The 17,605-nt window shown below is 61.7% G+C and overlaps 1 protein-coding gene across 1 annotated transcript in view; it reads right to left on the bottom strand.

Moving 5' to 3' along the window:
- Positions 1 to 17,605, bottom strand: part of LOC139256581 (myosin-binding protein C, cardiac-type-like) — a gene marked incomplete at both ends in the record, with an annotated part of 222,469 nt that overhangs the window by 185,015 nt on the left and 19,849 nt on the right. The window contains 3 exons of the mRNA XM_070874248.1: positions 146 to 334; positions 2,296 to 2,400; positions 10,233 to 10,392. Coding sequence (XP_070730349.1) covers positions 146 to 334; positions 2,296 to 2,400; positions 10,233 to 10,392 — 454 coding nt within the window. The remainder of the gene's footprint in view (positions 1 to 145; positions 335 to 2,295; positions 2,401 to 10,232; positions 10,393 to 17,605) is intronic.

Here is a 17,605-nt window from a genome sequence, read left to right as displayed (position 1 = left end):
ACTGAGTGACACCAGTCAGTGTACAGATATATCCCTGAGGGAGAGGGGACTGAGAGACACCGATGCCCCCCGCACTCTCTGGAGTCTCGCCCCTCCCCTTCCGGGTCTCGGCCCCGGATGCTGGCAGTGTTGTGTCTGCACTCACCGATGGGTACGAAGGGCTGGGAGGCGGGGCTGTGTCTGGACATGCCGATTGAGTTGACTGCGTAGACTCTCATCTCGTAGCGAACGCCTTCGATCATCCGCGTGGCCTCGTACGTCGTCTCCTTCCACAGGTCAAAGTTCAGCCGCATCCAGCGGTAGCTTTGCTTCTTCTTCCTTTCTAGGACATACCCTATGAGCCGGACAGACAGAGGGGTGTGAGAGGGAGACACCACCGAGAGTAAGGGGGGGGGGGGAGAGAGGGAGACACCACTGAGAGTGGGGGGGGGAGGGGGGGAGAGGGAGACACCACCAATAGTGGGGTGGGGGGGGGAGAGAGGGAGACACCACCCCGAGAGTGGGGAGGGGGAGACACCACCAAGAGTGGTGGGGGGAGAGAGGGAGACTCCACCGAGAGTGGGGGGGGGTGGCGGGAGATACCACTCCGAGAGTGGTGGGGGGGGGGGGGGGGGAGAGGGAGACACCACCGAGAGTGGGGGGGGGGGGGTGGAGGGAGATACCATCCCGAGAGTGGGGGGGGGGGGTGAGGGAGGAAGACACCACCGAGAGTGGGGGGGGGAAGAGGGAGACACCACCGAGAGTGGGTGGGGGGGAGAGAGGGAGACACCACCCCGAGAGGTGGGGGGGGCACGAGGGAGACACCACCGAGAGTGGGGGAGAGGAGAGAGGGAGACACCAGCGAGAGTGGGGGGGGGGGGAGAGGGAGACACCACCGAGAGTGGGGGGGGGGGAAGAGAGGGAGACACCACCGAGAGTGGGGGGGGGGGGGGGAGAGAGGGATACACCACTGAGAGTGGGGGGGGGGGAGAGGGAGACACCACAGAGAGTGTGGGGGGGGAGAGGGAGACACCACCGAGAGTGGGGGGGGGGGAGAGGGAGACACCACCGAGAGTGTGGGGGGGGAGAGGGAGACACCACCGAGAGTGGGGGGGGGGGAGAGAGGGAGACACCACCGAGAGTGGGGGGGGGGAGCGGAGAGGGGAGACACCACCGAGAGTGAGGGGGGGGGGAGAGGGAGACACCACCGAGAGTGGGGGGGGGGGGGAGAGGGGGAGACACCACCGAGAGTGGGGGGGGGGGGCGGAGAGGGGGAGACACCACCGAGAGTGAGGGGGGGGGGGGGGAGAGGGAGACACCACCGAGAGTGGGGGGGGGGGGGGGAGAGGGAGACACCACCGAGAGTGGAGGGGGGGGGAGAGAGGGAGACACCACCGAGAGGGGGGGGGGGGGGGGGAGAGGGAGAGACACCACCAAGAGTGAGTAGGAGTGTGGGAGGGGGGGCGAAGAGAGGGAGACCCCTCCCCGAGAGTGGGGGGGGGATGCGTGGGAGAGAAGGGGTAAGAGAAGGGTATAGAGGGAGAGGAGGAGAGGCAAAGATAATGGAAGGAAAGAGAGGCAGAGTGGGAATAGAGAGAGAGAGAGAGAGGGGGGAAGAAGAGAGGGGAAGAGTAAAAGGGAAAAGAGAAATGATAGGGTATTGGGAATAGAGAGAAAGGAGAATGAAAGGTGGCAATTAAGAATGAAAGGGAGAAGGGAAGATAGGTCGTAGAGAGATAGGGCAGGGAGAGAGAGGGAGGGGGGCAAAGAGAGAGAGAAAGGGGAAGAGAGAAAATAGAAGAAAGAGAGAGGGAGGGAAGAGAGCGAGAGAGAAAGAGTGAAAGAGATAGAGAGAGCAAGAGAGGGAGGGAAGAGACCGAGAGAGAGAGGGAGGGAAGAGAGCGGGAAGAGAAGAGAGAGAGAGAGAGACAGGGGAGAGAGAGAGAGAGCGAGAGAGAGGGAGGGAAGAGAGCGAGAGAGACGGGAGAGAGAGAGAGAGGGAGGGAGGAAGAGAGCAAGAGAGACAGGGGGGAGAGAGAGAGAGAGGAAGAGGGCGAGAGAGACGGGAGAGAGAGAGAGGGAGTGAGAGAGGGAGCGAGAGAGAGACAGGGGAGAGAGAGAGAGAGGGAGGGAACAGAGAGAGAGAGAGAGAGAGAGAGGGGAAAGCACGGGAATAGAACAAGAGAAAGAGAGGGAGAGAAGAGAAAGAGAGATACAGGGGAGAGAGAGAGAGAGAGAGAGAGAGAGAGCGCGAGTGTTCAATCTCCTCCTGCACCCACAATCTGTACAAACGCTCAGCCAAAGCCTGCCTCTTACCCAGCACGGGTTGCCCTCCATCGAATGCTGGTGGCTCCCACTGTATGGTGCAACAGTCCTCTCCGACACTCAGGATCTTCGGGGCCTGTGGTGGGTCGGGGACATCTGTGGAGAGAAGCGAGGTCAGCTGGTGCATCACTTGGTGCCGCTCGGCCTGTCGGGGAGTGGGGGACACACCCACACATCATTGGTTAATGGGGTGACCGGTGGGACAGCACACCTTCGGCCAAACCAGCCCGTGCCAGCTGGACGTTAGGACAATTTGGCACAGGGCAGGGCGGGGTGGGGCAGCAGGGTGGGACAGCAGGGCGGGGTGGGACAGCAGGGTGGGTGGGACAGCAGGGTGGGTGGGGCAGCAGGGTGGGTGGGACAGCAGGGACAGCAGGGCGGGTGGGACAGCAGGGCGGGTGGGGTAGCAGGGCGGGGTGGGACAGCAGGGCGGGTGGGGTAGCAGGGCGGGTGGGACAGCAGGGCGGGTGGGACAGCAGGGCGGGGTGGGACAGCAGGGCGGGTGGGACAGCAGGGCGGGGTGGGACAGCAGGGCGGGGGGGACAGCAGGGACAGCAGGGCGGGTGGGACAGCAGGGCGGGGTGGGACAGCAGGGCGGGGTGGGACAGCAGGGCGGGTGGGACAGCAGGGACAGCAGGGCGGGGTGGGACAGCAGGGCGGGTGGGACAGCAGGGCGGGTGGGACAGCAGGGCGGGGTGGGACAGCAGGGCGGGTGGGACAGCAGGGCGGGGTGGGACAGCAGGGCGGGTGGGGTAGCAGGGCGGGGTGGGACAGCAGGGCGGGGTGGGACAGCAGGGACAGCAGGGCGGGTGGGACAGCAGGGCGGGTGGGACAGCAGGGCGGGTGGGACAGCAGGGACAGCAGGGCGGGTGGGACAGCAGGGCGGGTGGGACAGCAGGGCGGGTGGGACAGCAGGGCGGGTGGGACAGCAGGGACAGCAGGGCGGGTGGGACAGCAGGGCGGGTGGGACAGCAGGGCGGGTGGGACAGCAGGGCGGGTGGGACAGCAGGGCGGGGTGGGACAGCAGGGCGGGTGGGACAGCAGGGACAGCAGGGCGGGGTGGGACAGCAGGGCGGGTGGGACAGCAGGGACAGCAGGGCGGGGTGGGACAGCAGGGCGGGTGGGACAGCAGGGCGGGTGGGACAGCAGGGACAGCAGGGCGGGGTGGGACAGCAGGGCGGGTGGGACAGCAGGGCGGGTGGGACAGCAGGGCGGGGTGGGACAGCAGGGCGGGTGGGACAGCAGGGACAGCAGGGCGGGGTGGGACAGCAGGGCGGGGTGGGACAGCAGGGCGGGGTGGGACAGCAGGGCGGGTGGGGTAGCAGGGCGGGTGGGACAGCAGGGACAGCAGGGCGGGTGGGACAGCAGGGCGGGGTGGGACAGCAAGGTGGGTGGGACAGCAGGGCGGGTGGGACAGCAAGGTGGGTGGGACAGCAGGGCGGGGTGGGACAGCAGGGCGGGTGGGACAGCAGGGCGGGGTGGGACAGCAAGGTGGGTGGGACAGCAGGGCGGGTGGGACAGCAGGGCGGGTGGGACAGCAGGGCGGGGTGGGACAGCAGGGCGGGGTGGGACAGCAGGGACAGCAGGGCGGGGTGGGACAGCAGGGACAGCAGGGCGGGGTGGGACAGCAGGGCGGGTGGGACAGCAGGGACAGCAGGGCGGGGTGGGACAGCAGGGCGGGGTGGGACAGCAGGGCGGGTGGGGTAGCAGGGCGGGGTGGGACAGCAGGGCGGGGTGGGACAGCAGGGCGGGTGGGGTAGCAGGGCGGGGTGGGACAGCAGGGCGGGGTGGGACAGCAGGGCGGGGTGGGACAGCAGGGCGGGTGGGGTAGCAGGGCGGGGTGGGACAGCAGGGCGGGGTGGGACAGCAGGGCGGGGTGGGACAGCAGGGCGGGTGGGGTAGCAGGGCGGGTGGGGTAGCAGGGCGGGGTGGGACAGCAGGGCGGGTGGGGTAGCAGGGCGGGGTGGGACAGCAGGGCGGGTGGGGTAGCAGGGCGGGGTGGGACAGCAGGGCGGGGTGGGACAGCAGGGCGGGTGGGACAGCAGGGCGGGTGGGACAGCAGGGCGGGGTGGGACAGCAGGGCGGGGTGGGACAGCAGGGCGGGGTGGGACAGCAGGGCGGGTGGGGTAGCAGGGCGGGGTGGGACAGCAGGGCGGGGTGGGACAGCAGGGACAGCAGGGCGGGTGGGACAGCAGGGCGGGTGGGACAGCAGGGCGGGGTGGGACAGCAGGGCGGGTGGGACAGCAGGGACAGCAGGGCGGGGTGGGACAGCAGGGCGGGTGGGACAGCAGGGCGGGTGGGACAGCAGGGCGGGGTGGGACAGCAGGGCGGGTGGGACAGCAGGGACAGCAGGGCGGGGTGGGACAGCAGGGCGGGTGGGACAGCAGGGACAGCAGGGCGGGGTGGGACAGCAGGGCGGGTGGGACAGCAGGGCGGGTGGGACAGCAGGGCGGGTGGGACAGCAGGGACAGCAGGGCGGGGTGGGACAGCAGGGCGGGTGGGACAGCAGGGCGGGTGGGACAGCAGGGCGGGTGGGACAGCAAGGTGGGTGGGACAGCAGGGCGGGTGGGACAGCAGGGCGGGTGGGACAGCAGGGCGGGTGGGACAGCAGGGCGGGTGGGACAGCAGGGCGGGTGGGACAGCAGGGACAGCAGGGCGGGGTGGGACAGCAGGGCGGGTGGGACAGCAGGGACAGCAGGGCGGGGTGGGACAGCAGGGCGGGGTGGGACGGCGGGGTGGGACAGCAGGGCGGGTGGGGTAGCAGGGCGGGTGGGACAGCAGGGCGGGTGGGACAGCAGGGACAGCAGGGCGGGGTGGGACAGCAGGGCGGGGTGGGACAGCAGGGCGGGTGGGGTAGCAGGGCGGGTGGGACAGCAGGGCGGGGTGGGACAGCAGGGACAGCAGGGCGGGTGGGACAGCAGGGCGGGGTGGGACAGCAAGGTGGGTGGGACAGCAGGGCGGGTGGGACAGCAGGGCGGGTGGGACAGCAGGGCGGGGTGGGACAGCAGGGCGGGGTGGGACAGCAGGGACAGCAGGGCGGGGTGGGACAGCAGGGACAGCAGGGCGGGGTGGGACAGCAGGGCGGGTGGGACAGCAGGGACAGCAGGGCGGGGTGGGACAGCAGGGCGGGTGGGACAGCAGGGCGGGTGGGACAGCAGGGACAGCAGGGCGGGGTGGGACAGCAGGGCGGGGTGGGACAGCAGGGCGGGGTGGGACAGCAGGGCGGGTGGGGTAGCAGGGCGGGTGGGACAGCAGGGCGGGTGGGACAGCAGGGACAGCAGGGACAGCAGGGCGGGGGGGACAGCAGGGACAGCAGGGACAGCAGGGCGGGGTGGGACAGCAGGGCGGGTGGGACAGCAGGGTGGGTGGGACAGCAGGGACAGCAGGGCGGGTGGGACAGCAGGGACAGCAGGGCGGGTGGGACAGCAGGGTGGGTGGGACAGCAGGGCGGGGTGGGACAGCAGGGTGGGTGGGACAGCAGGGCGGGTGGGGTAGCAGGGCGGGGTGGGGTAGCAGGGCGGGGTGGGACAGCAGGGCGGGTGGGACAGCAGGGTGGGTGGGACAGCAGGGCGGGTGGGACAGCAGGGCGGGTGGGACAGCAGGGCGGGGTGGGACAGCAGGGCGGGTGGGGTAGCAGGGCGGGGTGGGACAGCAGGGCGGGTGGGGTAGCAGGGCGGGTGGGACAGCAGGGCGGGGTGGGACAGCAGGGCGGGGTGGGACAGCAGGGCGGGTGGGGTAGCAGGGCGGGTGGGGTAGCAGGGCGGGGTGGGACAGCAGGGCGGGGTGGGACAGCAGGGCGGGTGGGACAGCAGGGCGGGTGGGGTAGCAGGGCGGGTGGGGTAGCAGGGCGGGTGGGGTAGCATGGCGGGTGGGGTAGCAGGGCGGGTGGGACAGCAGGGCGGGTGGGACAGCAGGGCGGGTGGGACAGCAGGGCGGGTGGGGTAGCAGGGCGGGTGGGGTAGCATGGCGGGTGGGGTAGCAGGGCGGGTGGGACAGCAGGGCGGGTGGGACAGCAGGGCGGGTGGGACAGCAGGGCGGGGTGGGACAGCAGGGCGGGTGGGACAGCAGGGCGGGTGGGACAGCAGGGCGGGTGGGGTAGCAGGGCGGGTGGGACAGCAGGGCGGGTGGGACAGCAGGGCGGGTGGGACAGCAGGGCGGGTGGGACAGCAGGGCGGGTGGGACAGCAAGGTGGGTGGGACAGCAGGGCGGGGTGGGACAGCAGGGCGGGTGGGGTAGCAGGGCGGGGTGGGACAGCAGGGAGGGTGGGACAGCAAGGTGGGTGGGACAGCAGGGCGGGGTGGGACAGCAGGGCGGGGTGGGACAGCAGGGCGGGTGGGACAGCAGGGACAGCAGGGCGGGGTGGGACAGCAGGGCGGGGTGGGACAGCAGGGCGGGTGGGACAGCAGGGTGGGGTGGGACAGCAGGGCGGGTGGGACAGCAGGGCGGGTGGGACAGCAGGGCGGGTGGGACAGCAGGGACAGCAGGGCGGGGTGGGACAGCAGGGACAGCAGGGCGGGGTGGGACAGCAGGGCGGGGTGGGACAGCAGGGACAGCAGGGCGGGGTGGGACAGCAGGGCGGGTGGGACAGCAGGGCGGGTGGGACAGCAGGGCGGGTGGGACAGCAGGGCGGGTGGGACAGCAGGGCGGGTGGGGTAGCAGGGCGGGTGGGACAGCAGGGCGGGTGGGACAGCAGGGCGGGTGGGACAGCAGGGCGGGTGGGACAGCAGGGCGGGTGGGGTAGCAGGGCGGGTGGGACAGCAGGGCGGGTGGGACAGCAGGGCGGGGTGGGACAGCAGGGCGGGTGGGACAGCAGGGCGGGTGGGACAGCAGGGCGGGTGGGGTAGCAGGGCGGGTGGGACAGCAGGGCGGGTGGGACAGCAGGGCGGGTGGGACAGCAGGGCGGGGTGGGACAGCAGGGCGGGGTGGGACAGCAGGGAGGGTGGGACAGCAGGGCGGGTGGGGTAGCAGGGCGGGTGGGACAGCAGGGCGGGGTGGGACAGCAGGGAGGGTGGGACAGCAGGGCGGGTGGGGTAGCAGGGCGGGTGGGACAGCAGGGCGGGGTGGGACAGCAGGGCGGGTGGGACAGCAGGGCGGGTGGGGTAGCAGGGCGGGTGGGACAGCAGGGACAGCAGGGCGGGGTGGGACAGCAGGGCGGGGGGGACAGCAGGGCGGGTGGGACAGCAGGGCGGGGTGGGACAGCAGGGCGGGGTGGGACAGCAGGGACAGCAGGGCGGGGTGGGACAGCAGGGCGGGGTGGGACAGCAGGGCGGGTGGGACAGCAGGGACAGCAGGGACAGCAGGGCGGGGTGGGACAGCAGGGTGGGTGGGACAGCAGGGTGGGTGGGACAGCAGGGACAGCAGGGCGGGTGGGACAGCAGGGACAGCAGGGCGGGGTGGGACAGCAGGGCGGGTGGGACAGCAGGGACAGCAGGGCGGGTGGGACAGCAGGGTGGGTGGGACAGCAGGGCGGGGTTGGACAGCAGGGACAGCAGGGCGGGTGGGATAGCAGGGAGGGTGGGACAGCAGGGCGGGTGGGACAGCAGGGAGGGTGGGACAGCAGGGCGGGTGGGACAGCAGGGAGGGTGGGACAGCAGGGCGGGTGGGACAGCAGGGAGGGTGGGACAGCAGGGTGGGTGGGACAGCAGGGTGGGTGGGACAGCATCTTTTACTTGAAGGGTCCTATCGGGAAAAAATGGGTTTGATTGCCCTCTTGTGGATTGTAGGCCTGTTTGCCACTGGGTGAATGAGCTGGTGTGGTTATCTGTAATGGCTGTCCCGTCGGTGGGGGAGAGAGGGCAATGCCTCGGTCTGCTGCCATTTCTCCTGACACAGACTGCTGTTGTGACGTGCTGAGCACCTTTAGTTTAAACCACATTCTGAGCTTAAAGTGTCTGCGTGTTAAACCACAGCATGGATAAAGTTGTGGCTCCATGGGCAGCATGCTCGCCTCTGAACCAGGAGGTTGTGGGACTTAAACTCAAAAATCCAGCCTGACACTCCCAGTGTGATGCCGAGGGAGTGCCGCACTGTTGGAGGTGCCATCTTTCGGATGAGACGTTAAACCGAGGCCCCGTCTGCCCTCTCAGGTAGATGTAAAAAATCCTATTTTGAAGAAGAGCAGGAGAGTTATCCCCAGTGTCCTGGCCAATATTTATCCCTCAATCAATATCACTAAAAAACAGATTATCTGGTCATTATCACATTGCTGTTTGTGGGAGTTTGCTGTGTGCAAATTGGCTGCTGTGTTTCCTACATTACAACAGTGACTACACTCCAAAAGTACTTCCCTGGCTTTGGGATGTCCTGAAGCTGTGAAAGGTGCTCTGATAGGCCCCTTGCTTTCCTGGGGAGTAAAATACAGAAGGGACTAAACTAATTCCTCATCCGGAAACACAGCGTCAGTTTCCACATGTACACTGATAACACTCAGCTCTATCTCACCCCCACTTCTCTCAACCCTCCACGGTCTCTAAACTGTCAGACTGCTCATCCGACATCCAGTCCTGGGTGAGCAGAAATATTCTCCAATTGAATATTGGGAAGACCAAAGCCATTGTTTTCGGTCCCCGCCACAAACTCCGTTCCCCAGTCACTGACTCCATCCCTCTCCCCAACTCCTGTCTGAGGATGAACCTTAGTGTCATATTTGACCCTGAAATGAGCTTCCGCACATATCCGCAGCATAACTAAGACCACCTATTTCCACCTCCATAACATCGCCCGTCTCCACCCCCCTGCCTCAGCTGATCGGCTGCTGAAACCCTCATCCGTGCCTTTGTTACCTCTAGACTTGACTATTCCAGCGCACTCCTGGCCGGCCCCGCACATTCTACCCGACGTAAACTAGAGGTAATCCAAAACTCGGCAGCCCGTGTCCTAACTTGCACCAAGTTCCGCTCACCCATCACCCCTGTGCTCGCTGGCTTACATTGGCTCCCGGTTAAGCAACACCTCGATTTCAAAATTCTCCTCCTTGCTTTCAAATTCTTCCATGGCCCTCTCCCCTCCCTATCTCTGTAATCTCTCCCAGCCCCACAACCCCCTCCTCCACTCCTGAAATATGGGCGCTTCTCTAATTCTGACCCCTTGAGCATCCCTGATTACAATCGCTGAACCATTGGTGGCCGTGCCTTCTGTTGCCTGGGCCCCAAGCTCTGGAACTCCCTGCCTAAACCCCTCCGCCTCTCTACCTCTCTTTCCTCCTTTAAAACGTTCCTTAAAACCCACCTCTTTGACCGAGCTCTGCCCTAATAAGGAGTTATATGGCTCGATGTCAAATTGTGTTTGATAATGCTCCTGCGACCTGCCTTCGGAGGTTTTACTGGGCATTGCAATCAGCGACCTGGCTTCGTAGCCATCGCCCTCATGCAGCAGCACGCGCTGCTCCCTGCAGTGATATGCCACCGCACACGGGCAGGCACAGCAGGAGGGCTGAAGGAGCGTCAAGAGTCCATAGAGGGACCCGGGAGAGGCATGCGTCTGGGGTCCAGGAGAGGCGAGGGCCCAGGGGCAGCACGGGCCAGCCCACACTGCGATATGTGTGCACACTAGGTCCGTGCAGCAGAGCTGGTCTCCAGTCGTCCTGGTTAACCTTTGCCACTGGACCAAGACCTCGCTCTGTCAAGCCCGTGTGCAACGGTCACCCCACGTTAAAAAAATCCACGCACAGGCATCTTCCACCCTTCAGGATGTAGTTTGCGATCCGGAATATTAGGTCCTTCATTGAAACACCTGTGAACTTGGCCCTTTTTGGCGTGGAAGCAAGTCATCCTCGCTTTGAGGGACCGCCTATGATGATGATTTACTGGGCGCTATATTAATGTTTGTTCACGTTGTGTGGGTCATGTCCCCCAGTCGGGGGTCCCTGGGAGGCAGCCTCCCGGTGAGGTGGGCTGTGCATTGTCAGCGGTTGGGACTGCGGCACTCACCGACCACTCTGACAGTGATGTCAGCTCGATCCTCCCCGGCGGGATTCTGCACCAGCACAGTGTAGACACCCTCATCCGATCGCTCTGTTCCCTCCACGATGAAGACACAGTGATCGGGGTGCTTCTCCACATGGACCCGTCCTTCCATCTCCGTGATCACCTGCACACAGCAACAAAATCAGGCTCACCTCCAAACAGTGCCCGCACTGGGCCCGACCCAGACCCACCCAGGTCACACTGGGCCCGACCCAGACCCACCCGGGTCACACTGGGCCCGACCCAGACCCACCCGGGTCACACTGGGCCCGACCCAGACCCACCCGGGTCACACTGGGCCCGACCCAGACCCACCCGGGTCATACTGCATGGTCACACTGGGGGTAGAGAGGGGAATGGGGATAATTGAGGGGGTAGAGGGGGGAATGGGGATAATTGAGGGGGCAGAGGGTGGGGAATGGGGATAATTGAGGGGGTTGAGGGGGAAATGGGGACATTTGAGAGGGTAGAGGGGGAATGGGGATAATTGAGGGGGTAGAGGGGGGAATGGGGATAATTGAGGGGGTAGAAGAGGGGGTAGAGGGGGGAATGGGGATAATTGAGGGGGCAGAGGGTGGGGAATGGGGATAATTGAGGGGGTAGAGGAGGGAATGGGGATAATTGAGGGGGTAGAGGGGGGAATGGGGATAATTGAGGGGGTAGAGGAGGAACTGGGGGTAATTGAGAGGGTAGAGGGGGAGAATGGGGATATTTGAGGGGGTAGAGGGGGAAATGGGGGTAATTGAGAGGGTAGAGGGGGGAATGGGGATATTTGAGGGGGAACTGGGGGTAACTGAGAGGGTAGAGGGGGGAATGGGGATATTTGAAGGGGTAGAGGGGGAACTGGGGGTAATTGAGGGGGTAGAGGAGGAACTGGGGGTAATTGAGAGGGTAGAGGGGGGAATGGGGATATTTGAGGGGGTAGAGGAGGAGGTAGAGGGGGGAATGGGGATAATTGAGGGGGTAGAGGGGGAACTGGGGGTAATTGAGAGGGTAGAGGGGGGGAATGGGGATATTTGAGGGGGCGGGGGGGGAAATGGGGAAACCTTCAGCTCTCAGCGATTGACGATCTGCGGAAAGGATTCCTCTGTGGCATAAGTGATGATTTGAAGATGAGGAGGAGTTGCTAAAAACTTACCCAGGTAAATTACCAACTGCACGGAGGGCTTAAAATCCAAGGCGGGTGAAGAACGGTGTCGGTGGAACTTTTTGGCTCATATGAAGGTGGGGTTGGGGCTGCATGGTGAGATGAAGGTCCATTTCCCTGTGCCTTGGAGTTTTATGTGAAGAAACAGGAGGAAGAGAGAGGTGGATTGACGCAGGCGGTGCTTCCACACACGGTCGAATGGCTGGCTGCGCCCGCGGTTCTCTCACTGCTGTAAACTTACCCGGCCATCCTTCAGGAGGTCTGCGTTGAACTCCATCACCCCCGGCTGAGCCGGTGTCTGGTCCGGGCTGCTTGCCTGCACAAGCAAAGCACAGCCATGAAGCAATGGGGCTACCCACAGACAGGGGTGAAAGCAGCCAGTGGATCAATGAAGGGGCGGAGAGAGACAAAGCGTGAACCAGGACTATCGGGCAATGAATAGATCGGGGAGAGAGAGAGAGAGAGAGAAAAAGCGTGAGCGACAGAGAGAACGAGGGACTGTGAGATGGAGAGAGAGAGAGACAGAGAGCGTAAGCGACAGAGAGTGTCATGTATTTAACTGTCATTGTAACCATGTATAAACTGACCTAAGTTGTACACTGTGAGAACACTGACCACTAGGTGGTGAACTTGTGGGAGACACTCCGAATCTGGACTTTCAGGTATAAAAGGGGAAGCTCCACCCATCTTCATCACTTCAGTGCTGGCTAATAAAAGTAACTGGTCACAGAGTGACCTTCTCTCAAGTATGGGCCTCGTGTGCATTTATACTGTATAGTAAGGACGTATCATTGGCGACGAGAAACTGGGATTTAAACCACGCGAGCATGGCCACTAGCAGCACAGATGAGAGGTACAGTGTTGGTGATGATTGGGACGATTTTATTGAGAGACTACAGCAAAGTTTTGTCACTAAGGAATGGCTGGGACAGGATTCGGCCGACAAACGCAGGGCTCATCTCCTGACGGTTTGTGGGTCCAGGACGTACTCCCTGATGAAGGACCTTCTAGCGCCAGAGAAGCCGACGGACAAGACTTTTGAAGAGCTCAGTAAGTTGATCAGGGAACACTTTAAACCAGAGAGCAGCGTGCACATGGCGAGACACCGGTTTTACACGCAACGGCGGCGAGAAGGGCAAAGCGTTCCAGACTTCATGGCAGACCTCTGGTGACTGGCGAGCCTATGTAAGTTCACAGATGCATGCAGAGCGGAGATGCTGCTGAGGGCATTGGGCACACTGGGGTTTTCAATAAGCTGATTGAGACCAAAGACTTGACCCTGGAAACTGCAGCTTTGATGGCCCAGACATTTATCTCAGGGGAGGAAGAGACCAGAATGATGTTTGACAAAAATCTTGGTTTAAATGCAGCAAATGGACAGGGAGTCAACATTGTTAACACAGGACACAGTTCTCCAGGCAGGCAGGGGCAATCGGACATGCCCGAGCATGTAGTCGAACCCAAAGGGGGGATTCAACAGAGACAATGGCTAGCTGAACGGCGAGTCATGCCATCGCAAGGGACAATATGGCCAGTAATGGGGCCATCAACACCTGTTAATGGTGTGCTTAAGAACAGTTACAGAGACAGTCAGAGACGATCGACTGGTAATGGACCTTTTGTTTCCAACAACGGCTCATGTTGGAGGTGTGGAGGCAAACACACAGCCAGAGCTTGCAGGTATCAGCAATACACCTGCAGAAATTGCAACATCAGCGGTCACTTGGCACGTATGAGCAGGAAGCCTGCAGCCAGGTTGATGTACGAGGAGGACGGGCCCGATGCAAGCCCTACGAGGCCAAATGGACACTGGGGGAAATCGCTGGAAGCTGAAGTTCAGCGAGTTCACGTGGAGCACATATATAGTTCATACACCAGGACGCCACCGATAATGATGAAAGTGCTCCTCAATGGCATCCCAGTATCAATGGAGCTAGACACGGGGGACAGCCAGTTCCTGATGAGTATCAAACAGTTCGACAAGTTGTGGACGTCCAAGGTCAGGAGGCCAAAATTATTGCCAATTGCCGCACAGCTAAGGACATATACAAAGGAGATCATTCCGGTGCCAGGCAGCGCCACGGTAGTCGTGATCCACAAAGATTCGGAGAACAGGTTGCCACTCTGGATTGTCCTGGGGGACGGTCCCGCACTACTGGGGAGGAGTTGGCTTGCTGTCATGAACTGGAAATGGGACGATGTCAATGCAATTTCTTCTGTGGAGCAAATATCGTGCTCACAGGTCCTGGACAAATTTGACTCACTATTTCAACCCGGCATTGGCACGTTCATGGGGGCCAAGGTAGTGATTCACATAAACCCGGACACCAGGCCAGTACACCACAAGGCCAGAGCGGTGCCGTACATGATGCGGGAAAAGATAGAAGGCGAATTGGACCGCCTGCTGAGGGAAGGCATCATCTCGCCAGTCGAATTCAGTGACTGGGTAAGCCCGATTGTGCCGGTGCTCAAGGCGGATGGGTCGGTCAGGGTATGTGGTGATTACAAGGCCACCATCAATCGGGTGTCACTACAAGACCAGTACCCGCTACCGAGAGCGGAGGACCTCTTTGCGACGCTATCCGGTGGCAAACTTTTTTCAAAATTGGACCTGACCTCAGCTTACATGACCCAGGAACTGGCGAGTGAGTCGAAGAAGCTGACCACCATCACGACACACAAGGGGTTGTTTGAGTACAACAGATGTCCGTTCGGGATTCGCTCGGCCTCCGCGATCTTTCAACGAAATATGGAAAGCCTCCTCAAGTCGATTCCAAGGACGGTGGTTTTTCAGGATGACATCCTCATCACGGGTTGTGATACTGAAGAACACCTCCACAACCTGGAGGAGGTGCTACGCAGACTGGACCGGGTAGGGCTGCGACTGAAAAAGGTGGAGTGCGTCTTCCTAGCTCCAGAAGTAAAATTCCTGGGGATGAGGGTAGCAGCAGACGGGATCAGACCTACTGCGTCCAAAACAGAAGCGATCCAGAGAGCACCCAGACCCCGTAACACGACGGAGCTGCGTTCATTCCTGGGGCTCCTGAACTATTTTGGTAACTTTCTTCCCAAATTGAACACGCTGCTAGAGCCGCTACACGTGCTCCTACGCAAAGGTCACGAATGGCTCTGGGGGGACAGCCAGGAAAGGGCTTTTGATGGAACATAACAAATTTCGTGCTCTAACAATCTGTTAACGCTCTATGACCCATGTAAGAAACTTGTGTTAACGTGCGATGCGTCGTCCTATGGTGTCGGTGTGTGTTGCAGCATGTCAATGCCAAGGGTCAGTTACAGCTGGTAGCTTATGCCTCCAGAAGTCTGTCCCAGGCAGAACGGGGCTACGGGATGGTAGAAAAGGAAGCGCTAGCATGTGTATTTGCGGTAAAGAAAATGCACCAGTACCTGTTTGGCAGGAAATTTGAGCTGGAGACAGATCACAAACCCCTAAAGTCCCTTTTGGCCGACAACAAGGCCATAAATGCAAATGCATCGGCCCGCATACAGAGGTGGGCACTCACGTTAGCCGCCTATGACTACACAATTTGGCACAGACCGGGCACCGAAAACTGCGCCGATGCACTCAGCAGACTCCCACTAGCCACCACTGAGGGGGCTACCAAGCATGCTGCTGAGATGGTCATGGCTGTTGAAGCTATCGAAAGCGAAGGCTCACCTGTGACAGCCCGTCAGATTAAAGTCTGGACAAAGAGACCCGCTGCTGTCTTTAGTTAAGAAATGTGTCCTTAATGGGGACTGGGCAGCCACGTACAGGGCATACCCTGAGGAATTCAAACCATTTTACAGGCGCAAGGATGAACTCTCAATTCAGGCCGATTGCCCCAGATGGGCAGAGAGGTGTTCATCAGAGAACTCCACAATGAGCACCCGGGCATCGTCATGATGAAGGCAATTGCCAGGTCACACTTTTGGTGGCCAGGGATAGACGCAGACCTGGAACTTTGTGTTCGCAGGTGCAACACGTGTGCCCAGCTGGGCCATGCGCCCAGGGAAGCCCCCCTTAGCCCCTGGTCCTGGCCCGCCAAGCCTTGGTCACGCATCCATGTGGACTACGCAGGTCCTTTCATGGGAAAAATGTTTTTGGCTGTAGTAGACGCCTACTCCAAATGGATCGAGTGTGACATTTCAAATTCAAGCACATCCTCTGCCACGGTAGAAAGTCTACGGGCAATGTTCGCCACCCGCGGTCTACCGGAAGTCTTGGTCAGCGGTAATGGCCCATGCTTTACAAGCATTGAATTCCAGGACTTCATGGCAGGAAATGGCATCAACCATGTCAGAACGGCACCGTTCAAGCCGGCCTCAAACAGCCAGGCGAAACGAGCAGTGCAGATAATCAAACAGGGGATGCTCAGAATCTAAGAGGGTTCCCTACAAAGCTGCTTATCCCGCCTCCTGTTGGTCAATAGATCCCGACCACACTCACTCACAGGGGTCCCACCTGCAGAGCTGCTAATGAAAAGGACGCTCAAAACCAGGTTATCCCTTATACACCCCACCATGAAAGAAATTGTTGAGAGCAGGCGCCAGTAACAATGTGACTACCATGACAGGAATGCGAGGGCGCGATGTATTGATGTCAATGACCCTGTCTTTGTCCTCAACTATGCTGCAGGGCCCAAATGACTCGCAGGCACTGTGATTGCCAAAGAGGGGAATAGGATTCTGGTAGTTAAACTTACCAATGGACAAATCTGCCGCAAACACGTTGATCAAACAAAAAGGAGGTTCAGCAACCCCATAGAAAAAGCAGAGGAAGAACACGATATAGAGTTCACTGCACCACAGGTCACTGGGCAGTCCGGACAGCCCTGAGTGACCGCAAACAGCAGACACTCAGGCCAGCGCCCAACAACCGGAGCCCCAACTCAAGCGCTCTACAAGGGAGCGTAAACCACCAGAGATGTCATGTATTTAACTGTCATTGTAACCCATGTATAATCTGATCGAAGTTGTACACTGTGAGAACACTGACCACTAGGTGGTGAACTTGTGGGAGACACTCCTAACCTGGACCTTCAGGTATAAAAGGGGAAGCTCCACCCACCTTCATCACTTCAGTGCTGGCTAATAAAGGTTACTGGTCACAGAGTGACCTTCTCTCAAGTATGGGCCTCGTGTGCATTTATACTGTATATTAGAGAGAGAGAGAGAGAGAGACAGACAGTGAGACGGAGAGAGAGGGAGAGGGAGATGGAGAGAGAGGGAGAGAGAGAGAGGGGGACAGGGAGAGAGAGAGAGAGAGAGAGAGAGAGAGAGGGGGACAGGGAGAGAGAGAGAGGGGGACAGGGAGAGAGGGAGAGAGAGAAAGAGGAAGAGAGGGGACAAGGAGATGGAGAGAGAGAGAGAGAGAGAGAGAGAGAGAGAAAGAAAGAAAAAGCGAGGGAGAGAGAGAGAGAAAGAAGGAAAAAGCGAGGGAGAGTGTATGTGGGGGGGGAGAGAAAGCGTGAGGGGGAAAGAAAGCGTAGGAGAGAGGGGGGAAAGAGAGAGGGGAAAAGAGAGAATGAGGGGGAAGAGAGAGCGAGTGAGGGGGAAGAGAGAGCGAGTGAGGGGGAAGAGAGCGCGAGTGAGGGGGAAGAGAGAGCGAGTGAGGGGGAAGAGAGAGCGAGAGAGCGAGGGAGGGGGAAGAGAGCGCGAGTGAGGGGGAAGAGAGAGCGAGTGAGGGGGAAGAGAGAGAGGGAGGGGGAAGAGAGCGAGGGAGGGGGAAGAGAGCGAGGGAGGGAGTGGGGAAGAGAGCGAGGGAGGGAGTGGGGAAGAGAGTGAGGAAGGGAGTGGGGATAGAGAGCGAGGGAGGGAGTGGGGAAGAGAGGGAGTGGGGAAGAGAGGGAGTGAGGAAGGGAGAGAGAAAGGGAGGGGGGAGAGTGAGGGAGGGAGGGAGGGGAAGAGTGAGGAGGGGGGAAGAGTGAGGGAGGGGTGGCGTGAGGGAGGGGTGGCGTGAGGGAGGGGTGGCGTGAGGGGGGTGGGGGAGTGAGGGAGGGGAAGAGGGAGGGAGGAGAGAGGGGGGAGAGAGGGAGGAGAGAGGGGGGAGAGAGGGGGGAGAGAGGGGGGAGAGAGGGAGACAGCGAGGGAGGGGGAGCGCGAGGGAGGGGGAGAGCGAGGGAGGGGGAGAGCGAGGGAGGGGGAGAGCGAGGGAGGGGGGAGAGAGTGAATGACTGGGTCAGGGTCAGTC

The sequence above is a fragment of the Pristiophorus japonicus genome, unplaced genomic scaffold (assembly GCF_044704955.1).
Source record: "Pristiophorus japonicus isolate sPriJap1 unplaced genomic scaffold, sPriJap1.hap1 HAP1_SCAFFOLD_738, whole genome shotgun sequence".
Lineage (NCBI taxonomy): Eukaryota > Metazoa > Chordata > Chondrichthyes > Pristiophoridae > Pristiophorus > Pristiophorus japonicus.
This window is presented reverse-complemented; position numbering and strand designations above follow the sequence as displayed.